The sequence below is a fragment of the Cyprinodon variegatus genome, unplaced genomic scaffold (assembly GCF_000732505.1).
Source record: "Cyprinodon variegatus isolate N-32 unplaced genomic scaffold, C_variegatus-1.0 Scaffold397, whole genome shotgun sequence".
Lineage (NCBI taxonomy): Eukaryota > Metazoa > Chordata > Actinopteri > Cyprinodontiformes > Cyprinodontidae > Cyprinodon > Cyprinodon variegatus.
Genome location: NW_015150850.1, coordinates 283,540 through 296,926, shown reverse-complemented (window position 1 = coordinate 296,926; position 13,387 = coordinate 283,540). Strand labels below are relative to the sequence as shown.

Below are 13,387 nucleotides of genomic sequence, written 5' to 3'. Positions count from 1 at the left end.
CATGACCCGCCCGTCCTCAGCCGGAGGAGGGCTGCACTGTAGTCGACCGAAATCCCGGACGATTTTCAAAATCCCCCCAGACATTTTTTTAGGTATGAAAAGTGGGACATGTCCGGGGAAACAGAGGATGTCTGGTCACCCTACCATAATAACAATTTGATGTTTCAGTGAGTGAGTGCTTGTTGCTATGATGCGTCTTTGTTCAGCAGCTTCGCTCGTTGTAAATCAACCAATCAGCGCACAGCTCCTCTAAATATTCATTAGCATACTATAAAAATAAGAAAACCTGTCGTTTCATTCTAGGGCTTTAAACCAGGCTTGAATTAGGGCTCATACTGTAAAACATCAAGTGTGCCATTTTCAGTCCAAATACCCTAAAACAAAGCAAATACCCTATATAATCATTCTATCACCCCTTTAAAGGGAAACTCACCCCATCATTTATTTTGCATTTTAAGTCTATAAGTCTGTGGGGTCTGTTGCTGTGCACTCTTTCACATTTTCATGTAATACTTTTTAGCTCTGCATTATTTGTCTTGGAGCCACCTTAGGGTTGCATAACAGATTGAAAGGTTGCTATAGCGATCAAATTTTTCAAATGGTTCAAATGCTAAATGGCAGTACAAGCGTACATCATTCTTATAGGTGTTCATCATCATAACTCTGCTGTCAGGTATTAACACAGCTCATTCAGACACATATTACCGTAGTGAGTCATCCTCAACCAATAAGGCTTCAGATCACCTTTACAAAGCATCCCTGGAACTCCAGATGCGTATTCCAGCATCCCTCTTACTGTACATACTGTAATAAGGTAGTAAACTAACAACAGGAGCTTCAATGTTCAGGATTAAAACACTTTCTGGGATGAGAAGATATCCAACTGAGAATCTGTTGGCAGGCTTGGGAAGTGTTGTTCTCTCAGGTCTCCATTCAGTCTGAGTTTCAACTTTTGTGCAAAGAAAGGGCAGAAAAGCTTCAGTGTCAGGATGTGCAAAGCTGATAAATACAAAATACATGCAGGTGCAGCAGCTACGGTAAATCATCTAATGATAAAGAAGTCACTAAAAGAGCAGAAAACAAATATTTACCACCCTCTTTAGGTATTAATAAGCAAAAAATTTTGAAAACCATGTGCCGTTTGCTTCCTTTAATCATCCGCTGTGGTTTTGGGAGATAAGTGATCACCTATTGCTCATGAACAGGGCACATAATCCCAAGTTTCCTATGGATCTTTACATCCTGTATAAATATGTGCATGTCAGAAACTGCTTTTTAGTGAATATGACTTACCTGTAAACCACTTTGAGAGGTCAGTGTGACTAGAAAAGCGCTACATAAATTCAGCACATTTACTAATGTTTTGTGTTGCTCTATCACACAAGAACCCAGTAAATGAGACAGCAGGTTGTGGTTGTAAACAATCAAACAAAAAAAATTGGAAATGATTTTGTTAACACAGGCAAGGGGAAAATAAAGCAAACTGCAGTTCATTTGGGTGGTAGTCTGAACTCTAACACCTGGCTGCTGCTGAAAGGCAGAGACATCCTACTTCTATATGCAAGTGGGACATAGATCAATCACTTTTAGCCAAATTGTGTCACAAAGACTGATTTGAACTGATTGGCCAACAGTAAATCTGCACATTGCTCCAATTTACTGCAGAAGCGATTCCATGAAATCAGCAGAAATGTATTGATTGTGCAAAAACCTTGAGTGGTTTGCTAAAACGGGCTCATGTTGCAAAAGAGAAAAGATAAACCGAACTTTAAACTCTGGAACAGGAAAAAGAACCTGCTGCACCTGTGACCTTATTCACTGGGATTCAAGCCTCTTTAGCAAAGCACTTAATTATTAATCATTTAATCTGAAAAGGTTTGCTTCATCACACAAAATGGGTCTTTTTATTAACCTTTTTTATACAGATATATTTAATTTTCTGTCCTCTTGAATGTTTTTATCCTTCCAAAGCACCTACATGTATTTGACCTAGATAGTGATCATTGTGAACCTTAAAAAAAATTGTATCAATTAATTCAACATTTACATACTTCCTGTAGCTTTTAACACGAAAATATGATTACAGCTCTTTTAAAATATGCATCACTCTTACTGCCCTGATATGAAATGATGCCTTTGCACTTGATGTGTAAAAATCCTCTCAGGAAGGACAAGGAGTACAAAAAGTAAATAGTGCCATCTGCTGGACATATATGATATTGTGCAGAAAATAACAAGCACTTCTCCCTTTATCAAACCAACCTTTTTATTTGTATACAGAGCACCAGATGCTTTTGTTTTCAATCAAAAAAGCAAATCAAAAATGAAATATGAACAGCAAGCACGTTGGCGAAGGGTTTTTACAACAAACACTTAACTTATGTTCATTAAAAGGAATCTTTATGCTTTTTTTGTAAATGTTATCCAACATATGTCATGACTGGTTGGGGTACAGCAGGGGGGGGGATGTGAAATGTCACAAATTTATTGGATCCTTTTTTTTTTTTTTAAGTATATACACTTATGCAGTTGCTTGTTTTCCAAAACACATCATTGTTCTTTAACAAGACTCTTAAAAAGACAACTGATCAACAACTAATTTGTTTGGAAATAAATCACATGACACATAAGGGAAAATTAGAAAAGTCATGTCTGGATCTTTTGTTGCGATTTATACCAGGCTTTTACGTAAAACCCAGTAGCCTACTGGATTCCAGTAAATGACTCTTTTCTGGTTTGTGTATTTTAGAGTGATTCTAAATAAGGGATGAGAAGGTGCAGGAGCAGTGGGGGTAGGGAGCGGTGGTTTCACAAGTTTATGAGCTCTTTTTTCTGCTCTCAGGGTTTTTGAAGTTTGCTGGCCTAATCTTCATCTCTGCAAATTCAATCGAGTGTTCGTGGCCCTTCCAATGGAACCAGTTTATCCCCTGTGTGACATAAAAAAAGAAGAAAACAGGTAAATAAAAGCAGTGGACTGAAACCATGTAATTAAAACACAAGGTAAAGTAAATGGTAAATCACATGTACTTATATAGCGCCTTTTTTCAAGTCAGGAGACCTGACCAAAGCGATGCAAACCCCTTATTTTTATTACCTTTTGTCAGTAAATTAGACTAAATCTGCCTTGTTTTAGCTCAGTTGTTTGCATGTGATAAAAGCCAGAAAAAAAAAATGTATAACTAAGTTTTCTCTATTTCTTTTTTTTTTTTTTTTATCAAGAAGTTTACATATGCAACCTTGTATTAAAACAGTTTTAACCTTGTATTAAAGCAGCAACAGCAACAATGATGATGCCATGTCAGTTTGAGTTCCTGAAAGGTTTAATCAATTAATTTAAGTTAATTTAGGGAACACCTCAAAAAAATAATGACTTAAGTCATAGAAAAATGAGCCAAAATATCATGAAATTAATTTGGATTCTTGAAAGTTTGTTTAATCCTTGTTTATAATTTGCAGACACCTGCAGAAGCCAAGTTCATTGGTTCAAACAACAGAATAAAAAAACTGCAAACAGGACAAGAATATTCAGCAATGATCAGTTCTGTCTACAAGAAAGGAAATTTATGTGGCACAAAAATGTGTTCATTAACCACAGAACAGAGAGAGTGTTATTATCCACGATAAAATCAGCCCTAATAGAAGCTCCCATCCTAGGTGTGATGTGCAGAGATGACAGCATCATGTTTAAAGCTACTATTCCAGCAAACTGTCAAAGCTTGGCATCACTCTGTCCCATTTTTCCAGACCCTTAAATAAAAGGCTGTTCCAATTCTACAAAAAATGGAGCAAATATAGAACTTAAAACAAATATACAACCTTTTCATCAAAACTATATTTTTATCTACAGACTTCTAGAATGGTGCACAGTTAAAGTATGATATTAATATTTCTTTAACGGATTTTGATGGGTCCAAAATATGGAAGTATCTACTTCTAATGTATCTACTTCTAATGTATCTACTTCTAATGCAAAAACATGCAGCACCAATAGAAAAAGTAGACTGAAGTCGTGGGAAACAAAGCTAGGGCATTGCCAGATCCTTTTAGCTCCATAATAGAACTGAAAAAAAGCCCTTTTACTGTAGTAGCCATTCAAAACATCCCCACTTTCCTTGATGGGTCCTTGGATGGTCCCCTAAGATTCCTTTTTAGACATCAATCTTTGTACTAAAATATTCTGTCATGATTTGTGGACCTTAAGATCTAAAGGGGAGCATTATCTCCTGGTCAGACCCTGTAATTCAGTGAAAAGGTGTAGACAGAGTAAAAAAATATGCACGCCCAGGAGAAGGAGGGGGTCACTCCAGTGGCTGGTGGTTAGGGGGGATTTTACTGGGAGCTGCAGGGAAGTGGGCCACCATTCGGCTGGCGTTTGACTGGGAAGGGCTATTTTGAACGGCTGCTACTGTATATATTTTATATTTTTTAAATTCAAACCAAAAAAGAAAAGAAAAACAATTAAGAAGAAAAAAGAGGGTGAACATTGGAAGAGATTGTAAGCATTAATGGAGACCTAAGGAAGCAAATGGTCTCAGATGTTATGTGTAGGTTGTGGCTTTTCTTCCAAACAGATAGATCAAACATTCAAAGATGTGGGAAACCGTACGGAATAACAGCTGGGCGAGATTGTGCCACTTACTGGCCTGGAGGAGTTTAACTTGAAGCTATTTCCTTCAAGTTAAACAAGTTAGAGGGGATTAAAAAAAAAAACAATCCTAACTAATAACCTAAATTTAATTTCAATATGAAAAATGTAATTTATATATCTAGTTTCACCTGTACCATCAGATACAGCCCCAGTGAGTTAATACATCTAAGAAAAGAGAAGCACTAAAAACCTTTGGGTTAGATGCATTGACAGCGTAATAATTTTTGGATAAACTCACACTTTCATATAGGGAGGGAAAAAGAAATGTACAATGTACCTTACTGTGACTGCTGTCACCATATTTTCCCATGAGGTTTACACGATGGCAGTTTTTATACCAGAAGGCGCCTTTGTAGGACAAGGCGCAGTTGGTCACAGCAATATCGTTATCGTTGTCATACGTAGAGAAGGGCCGGCCCTGGTGGTAGGACATGGAGTCACCTGACAGGAAATAGAAAAGATTAATAACTGGTTCCACACGCTCAGCTCCAAAGGTAGGATCTGTTCTGAAATACTTTTTTTTTATTAATAGAAGATTATCAACATGCTTTAATGTTTGGGAAATTATTTCATTGATTTTGACAGTGAACTTTTATGTTCCTTAAGGTCCAATTTACCCATCCATAATATTAGGTCAATGGCTTTTAGTGAGGTGCTAAATTCGAAAGACTAATTAGGTATTTTCAGGTTCATCTTGTCTCAGTCATTAGTGAAAATATGAAGGATCTGAGGACATTTACGTTCCCGGCGCTACTGGTTCAAATGAGCTTCAGGGAAATGATTTGTTCTGACTTCAGAATATCATGGCTCACCTCTAGCTTCTATGTAGTTACTTCAAATTTTACCCTAAAACTTTTCCAGTCAGCAAGCAAAGAATCGTAATTTGAACTTTAACAAGGTCCCTAAATAAAAGCAAGCAAGCAAAAAAAAAAAGTCTATTATTGATTCTGAATTTTCAGTGAAAAAACCCCACCCTGCCTCAGTGATAAAGTAATCAAATCAACTCACTGCAGCTTCTCTAAAACCAATCAGCTTATGACTTACATTGCATCCGTTTAAGCATTTAACTCTTAATGTTTGGTTGGCCTCTGAATGGGGGTAAGATTAAATAGTAAGTGTCTCTATCTTCTAAACTCACCATGAATAAACTCCTTATTGTTCTTACACAAAAATGCAGATATATAAAAGGTCTTGTTTCTGGCTTTCATGCATATTTCAGTACTTCAGTGCTGTGTATTGAATGATTGATTGATTGATTGATTGATTGATTGATTCACTGATTGATAGACTTTATTGTTCTCACAGTGGAGAAATTCAGTCAGTAGTCTCAATAGTCAAAAAGAAGGTGTCAAAAAGAGCAAAAGGTGCATGAGGTATATACAGTATATACAGCACGTCCATATATATATATATATACATACAGTACTACCGTTCAAATGTTTGGGTCACATTGAAATGTCCTTATTTTTGAAGGAAAAGCACTGTACTTTTCAGTGAAGATAACTTTAAACTAGTCTTAACTTTAAAGAAATACACTCTATACACCAAAACCAGACATTTGCAGCTAGAATAGTCATTTACCACATTAGCAATGTATAGAGTGTATTTCTTTAAAGTTAAGACTAGTTTAAAATTATCTTAATTGAAAAGTACAGTGCTTTTCCTTTAAAAATTAGGACATTTTAATGTGACCCCCAAACTTTCCTCCTCAGATCTCATAACCCCAATGTTAAAGGGCTCTGCCCTTTTATATATAAACATGTAAGAGTTTTCCCATTATTTTTTGTATAATCAAAGACGTAGATTAATAAATAAGAACCCTAAGTAATTTTCCTTGAACTTAAAAACCTGGCACCAGTGTTTGTGTATCTGATAGATTCAATAAAATACGATAATATTTGTACTGTGGATAAAACGTGGATCTTTAGATCTACTTTGAACCGTTGCATACCTGCTGTTCCACTATAAGCTCCTAAATAGACTTTGTATCGTGTTCTCGGCTCTGCAATTGTGAACTTGTCATACTGCGCGTAGGCCGATTCCTCATTATCTCTCAAGTCCACTCTCAGCTCGTAATGTCCTAAAGATGTGATTTTATGGAGGCTTGAGAGACCTATAGGACAAAGTTGAAGAGTGAGCATTACAAGGGGTACAGAGGAGGGAGAGAGAGTGAATGATGCCAGAAGAGGACTCCTCTTACCCAGCCAGAACTCATCATTCATGTTCCCAAAGCCAGCTGTGTAATTCTTCCAGTTCCTGAAGAATTCCAGCTTTCCGTTCTGGCGCCTGAGGAAAACCTGAGGAGGACTGGCTTCCATGAGTGTCAAAACAACAACTAAGGTCTCTGTGGCTCTGTCTGCAGTAAATCATCAGAAAAAAAACAGGTGCTGCATAGCAGCTAGTCTGTTCTGTGTGATCTGTGATGTGAAACTGTTTCCTCACCATCCATCCTCCACCATCTGTGGTCATGTCGCAGTAAACCTGAATGGGCTGGCTCTCCTCTCCTCCTATATAGATGGTGTACAGACCAGAGGTGGTCTCCCCGTTCAGAAGAATCTGAGCACAGTCCCAGGGACGAGCGTACAACTGTCCAACTGGAAAAAAAAACACATTAAATTGACTTCAAGCACGCAAGTGCTTCCTCTTCATTGTTGTTATCCATCATACCATATCCTACTATAACGGGAATGACTTTATGAAAAATGAAAGCAGGATTTAAAAAACCAACTAAAGTTGTTCCATATGAGCTGTTTGGGGCGGAGGAATAAATAGACACGGCTAAGCTGTTTTTGATGGAATTAGCATTAGAGACGCATCTGGTATGTTGTGTAACCAGTCAGAGACTTGAAAAAAATCCCATTAAGAGGGAAATTTCAGTGCGGGATACAAATATAGAGAGTTGAGTTTTTTTTAAATGGGATTTTACCCTTGTTGGTGGAAAAGGTTGTGGTTACATAGCGACTCCTCTGAGCTCCGGAGATGGCCTGGAGGCGAACATCATACTTCGTAGAGCCAGTTAGCTGAGACATGCTGTAAGAAGACGCTGTCGGGCTTAGCATCACCTCCTGCAGCCAACAAATAATAAAAACAGGACACAAATTATTAGCTCCAGTTGAGGTCAAATGTGTTCAGATTTGGAGTTTCCTGGATGTTCATTTGATCCTGAAGCCACTGAGGTCACTTTAACACTATTTTTGGGAAGGTAGACATACTAGCCTTGTTTGATTTCACTTATTTTCATTGTTGTTATTTTCCAAAATTGATTAAACCTTCTAAATTATCCACAACAAGGGTGTAAAGGTTTTACATTCACATAAAGTACATGGCCTTAAACCACACAGATAAAACATTCAACTTCCTCTTGTTTGTTCAGTTTATTTTCCCTTTATTTTGTTAATTGATGAAAATATACTAGTGGTTTAGTTTTTTCTGTCGGACAGAGGGGATTAACCATCCCTACCATATAAAAATAATTTGCGACTTTTTATAAATTAAAGAGTACCATAAAGAAACTGAGAGCAAGTGTATACTATTATTATAACCCAATAGAGACATGAACGTCTTTGGAGGTTTCTCATGGCTTTTAAAGACACAAGCTGGAGCAAATTAAAGACCAAATTTACTCTAAGTTTTTTCACTATCTGCTGATTGAAAATATGAGATATTCATTAATAAAAACACCAAAATATTTGAACCGGTAGCCAAGCTTTTGTTAGCCTGAAATATCGACTCTGAACAGTATTTGTTCCGATACAAACAAATTTAAATGCACAGAGTCAATGTTGACTAGCTTTGAGGACATTTTGTAGTTTACTCAGCACCTCTTCCTGTGTGCCGTCAGTATTGGGGACATTTCAATCAATATCATTAATGTAGATGATAACAAGAAGGAGTTCAAGGTGCAATTTAGAGGAAAACCCTTCAAAGAGTTTACACAGCACAGATATGAACCCATCTGCTGGTATGCTGCCCTTTTGGCATAAAGTTTGGAAACCACTAGAATAGCATGTTTTTATCCTTGTCAAAGGCCTTTTAAGGCAATTTTTATGAAACAGTGTTATTTTTTCTATAGCTCATCAAAAAAATAATCAGTAACCTTCATCACTGTGGTTGTGCTGATTTTTTTTAAAACCTGATTATGAAGAGTAAATATTGCATGAGGTAACGTATACTTTCAATTGCTTTTGATGCATTAGTTATTGTTTTACACTTCTCAGGGGAAACCTATTCTTACCACAGTTAAATTGGAAGCAAAGATGTTTTGTTTTTACTTTTTAAGGTGTTTGGGTCGCATCATGGATCACATAACTTCCTCATCCACCCAAATGAAGTAACCTATCCAATGAAGGACTCTGCTTGGTTTAAACTGCTGTAAGGAACACTAGTGGGAAACACCCTTAGTCTTGCTTGGTGATATGCTGCTCCGCCTTGGTGGAAAAAAGTATTGCTCATCAAACTACTGATGGATCACTGGGAAAACTGACTTATGCCGGATTTGACACTATTTATTAGTCATTCTTTATACTGTTTTTTGAGGAAAATCCTGAGTGAGTCAAGTCTCTGGACAGGAGGCAACCCCAGACATGAATGATCTGAGGAGGCTTCTCTCCTAAGATGACATAGGATTTAAGGTGGTTCTCATTTCTCTTTATAAGGGCATTCCTTTGTCTTTAATGTTCAAAATAAACAAATTTTCTACACTGAAAATTTAATGACAAATATAAATTAATGACAAAAATAAAATGTTCTTAATTGAAAATCATTAATTCAGTAAAAAAAAAAAAAAAATTGGATCCTTTTTGTGTGTTTTGCGTCGCATAAATGTATTTCCAAAAAGCACAATGGAAGAACTTTTTTCACGTCACACATGATTAACCGGATGTTAGTACTGGCGACGACAGGAGAAGAAAATAGAAGGTAGCAGGAGGATGAAGGCCTGGGATGTGTTAAGATGCATGAGAAAACATTTCCACATGTGATTTAATTGCAACTCTTTCTAAATGAAAACACAGAAACTGCAAATGTATGGGGTTTTTTTTCTCAGTTCAGCGCACATTTTTAACTGTCCTTAGAATCCTTAGAAAGAAGTAACTTCTCTGTCGCCCTGACTTACACATGCCAAGCCTCCAAAAATATCCTCCCTACTAAACCACTCACATCCGCCCGCTGCCATGTCTGACCAAGCTCTGCACTGGGGTTAACTCAACACTTTGAATCCATTGGAGTTTATCTGGTGCCCTGAAGCTTTTTTCAAAACGACTGAAAGTCCTAAAAGTTTGAACATACAGTCCCTTTGAGTGCAGTCTTAGTTCCAGAGGTATCCTAACATTTAAAACTTTCCGGATGTACATACTATAATTGCTTGGAGAAAAACACGTTTGCCCTAAAGAAGAATTATTTCCATTACTAATCACTACTAGATGAACCATTTTCCCCTTCAGATGAACATATGTTTACTAAAATCATCTTAATACTGATTGGTCTTAAACAGTGCAAGTCAGTATTTGAATGGTTAGATTGTTTTCTGTGATTTAAATCAATGTTGCAGTTAATTACATCCATATTTTTGTATTAATTACCAGAATAAAAAGAAGTTGTAAAGTAAAGTAAAGTTGTAGAAACCTTTTGTTATGACTTTATATGCAAAGCCATCCCTGAGAGTGTAAGGAAGTAGCTAGTTTGGGTTTGCAAAGTATACAATTTTTTTGTGGTCAATGCTAAAAGTGAACATTACTCTGATTACACCACCAGGAGAGGAGAAGCTTAGCATATAGCCAGTGACTGCAGCAGTAGGCGGTTTCCATGTCAGAGTGGCGGTGTCAGTTTGAACATTATTAGCCATCAAGTCACGAGGAGGATCCAAATCTAGACACAGAGAAATTAGAATTTGGATTTAATATTCTACAAACCACTGTGTAACAAAAGGTTGTATATTTCTTGCACAGCGTTGTCTGACCTACCGGTGGTAAATGCAGTCAGAGTGGACTCACTCCTCTGGGCTTCTTTCACACCATAAACGGCAGCGGTGTAATGAGATCCTGGAACCAAGGTGTTTATCTGGAATTCCACTATGTTCCCAGAAACATGCTCCACCACTGGGGACACTGGGGGGAAAAAAACAAAATGATACGATCATATACAAGCAATCAGACTGACATTCCACTCAGGAAGGTTTTCAGATGGTTTCTTAACGGGAAACAAACCTGTATCAGTACTGTAGGTGATGACGTAGCCGTCGACTGTGGCCACGGATGGCTGCCATGACAGCAAAGCTGACGTATCTGTGACATTTACTGCAGTCACACCCCGGGGGCTGTCCAGAGCTGAAGGATTAAATAGGAAAATAGTTTGTCTGACGTCTTAACACAGATGGGAAGTTTTGTAGGAAAACAGCTGAAATCGAACCTGTGGTTACAGTGCCGGTACTGGGCTCGCTTTCCTCCAGACCCTTCAGAGAACTCACAGTCACTTGGTAGGTCTTTCCAGGAAACATATTGATCAGAAGCATCTCAGACATGCTGCCATCTGCGTTCAAAATCAATGGGCTTCCTGTGAAAAATAGAGAGAACAAACAAAGTCAGAACAGAGGAAACAACACGATCTGAACACCAATAATCACCTCTACTATTGCCTTTAAGTTAAGAGTTCATGATCAAAGATTGAAGAACATGGTAGCTCATCTGCAGGAGGAGAACTACTATCCTTACATGAAAGTATTACAGTTTGTCTGTGGTTTACTACAAATAGCAGTTATGCTGATAATCCAGGTGATTATTGGTAAATAAAACACAAAAATGTAAATAGAAGTAACAGGTTGTGTAAAAAAGTCAAAAGCGAATCAAAGGGAGACATGAGGAACACAAACTAACGATGATGAAAATTATGCACCACAATATCGATTAATTAATTTTAACCAATTTCAAAACTAGGAGAGCGAGTAGCTGCAGTTATTATTTTAAACTACAGTATATCTTAAGTATCTATATAATAAAATGATATATAATATTTAAAGAATGAAAAAATACAAATTGAAAAATATGTAAACTTGTCAAATACGAAAAAAACATTACAATAATTTTTATTTTTGATTAATCATTATAACTTAATTCAGTTCATTTATATAGCAACAATTCACAACACGTGTCATCTCGAGGCACTTTAAAGTGACAATTCAACCGATCATACAGTCAGATTGGTTCAAAGTTTTCAATCAAAGGAAAACTAGAAGATTGCATTGACTAATTGACTCTTCAGCAATCTCTCACACAGAGCATGCAACAGTGGAGAGGAAAAACTTCTGCTGAGGTCGATTGGGGTTCAAGCAGACAGAAGCAGAGATACGTGTTTGATTGATTGAATCGTTTCTTATAAAGTGATCAAATTTTGGCGGCGCATTTATATAAACATACATCGAACTCCCGTAATCAATTACTTAAATTAGCAGAGCACTGTAGTATTTCAACAACCCTGATTTAGTTCTTACCCCCTTCAAAGGGCACATAGGTGATCCTGTAACTATCCACCTGAGAGCGTGGATTGGACCAGTGAACCACAGCTGAAGAGTCCGTCACCTCAGTGAAATGCAGTCCTTTCGGAGCACTCAGACCTAGCAGAGCATAAAAGCAAAGGCACCGATGTGAAAAAAAAGTGAAACGTTATTACAAATAGAACAGAGAGAACCCATTTGACCTATGTCCTTTTATTATTTTTGACCTTAAAAGGAGGATGTAACATGATTAGTGTTATTTTTTAATTATTGCACTAAACGCACACTTGGGGAAAGAAAGGATAGTTAGTTTGAAAATGTAAAACCCATTGCAGCAGTTTTCATATACCTGTCTGAGCAACTGCAGTTATAGGCTGGGAACGCTGGTCCAATGTGAGGCCGTAAAGCTCGATTTCATATTCAGTGCCACTCATAAGGCCAGTGATGACCTTTGTCCTCTCACTGCCACGCGCTTTGTACTCCCGCGGATGAGCTAATCTTTTACTGTCTCTTATTTTGATCACAAATCTGTCAAACTGGTCCTCGTCCGCCGCCCACGAAAGCCGGAAACTATGACTTGTGATGTCCGAGATGAAGAGATGCTCCACCTCCGGCTCTGCCTCTGGTTAGACAAGGAAACAATAACGAAGTAGTGTGTTTTTTAGCAACAGTGTTTATTGTGGAAGAAGTCAGATATGAGAAAGAAAGATGGCTATATTTCCAGCCAGTATACGTTAGTGCCAATAGATCTAAAGACGGCTCATGAAGAACAAATAAGAAAGAGAAGACAAGAGGATTTTTGTAGGTTTTTATTAATGTCAAGGTGTTGAGATGAGTTCTCCATGCACCTTCAAGCCCTGACCAGATGCATTCAGTGCACATCAAAGGAAATAAGACAAATAATTTATCTTGAAGAGGAAATCAAAAGACATTTCATGCTCAGTGTCTGTCGATTTATCAGTGTTTTCCTGCTTAAAGAATAGGTTTTAACTTCTGAAAAAAATCTAAAAAGCTTAAACAGAGGTCAAAGGCAACACAGTGCAAAGGTGAATGTTCACCAAAAGATGTCCATGATCTCTACAATGCGAAGGAAAACACATGACAAAATATGAAACCAAACAGAAATGCTTGTTCATATTTTGAAGGAAGAAGCAGAGGAAGAACTGCGTCTCTTCCTTTGCTTTGCTGCACCTGCTCAACAAGAGAACACTTAGAATAAAGAAAAGGTCAAATTGCTCTAGAGAAATAGTTGC

The 13,387-nt window shown here is 37.4% G+C and overlaps 1 protein-coding gene across 6 annotated transcripts in view; it reads right to left on the bottom strand.

Annotated features, from left to right (window-relative positions):
• Nucleotides 1-2,251: 2,251 nt before the first annotated feature.
• The window catches only part of LOC107092858 (tenascin-like), a 47,651-nt gene continuing 36,515 nt past the window's right edge, over nt 2,252-13,387 (bottom strand). For all 6 annotated transcript variants that reach the window (XM_015387536.1, XM_015387537.1, XM_015387538.1 and 3 more), the window contains 12 exons: nt 12,484-12,756; nt 12,132-12,254; nt 11,054-11,197; nt 10,852-10,971; nt 10,609-10,752; nt 10,383-10,513; nt 7,575-7,713; nt 7,091-7,242; nt 6,849-6,945; nt 6,600-6,761; nt 4,926-5,089; nt 2,252-2,927 (listed from right to left, as the gene is read on the bottom strand). In XM_015387536.1, the coding sequence (XP_015243022.1) occupies nt 2,817-2,927; nt 4,926-5,089; nt 6,600-6,761; nt 6,849-6,945; nt 7,091-7,242; nt 7,575-7,713; nt 10,383-10,513; nt 10,609-10,752; nt 10,852-10,971; nt 11,054-11,197; nt 12,132-12,254; nt 12,484-12,756 (1,760 nt within the window). In that variant the 3' untranslated portion in view covers nt 2,252-2,816. The remainder of the gene's footprint in view (nt 2,928-4,925; nt 5,090-6,599; nt 6,762-6,848; nt 6,946-7,090; nt 7,243-7,574; nt 7,714-10,382; nt 10,514-10,608; nt 10,753-10,851; nt 10,972-11,053; nt 11,198-12,131; nt 12,255-12,483; nt 12,757-13,387) is intronic.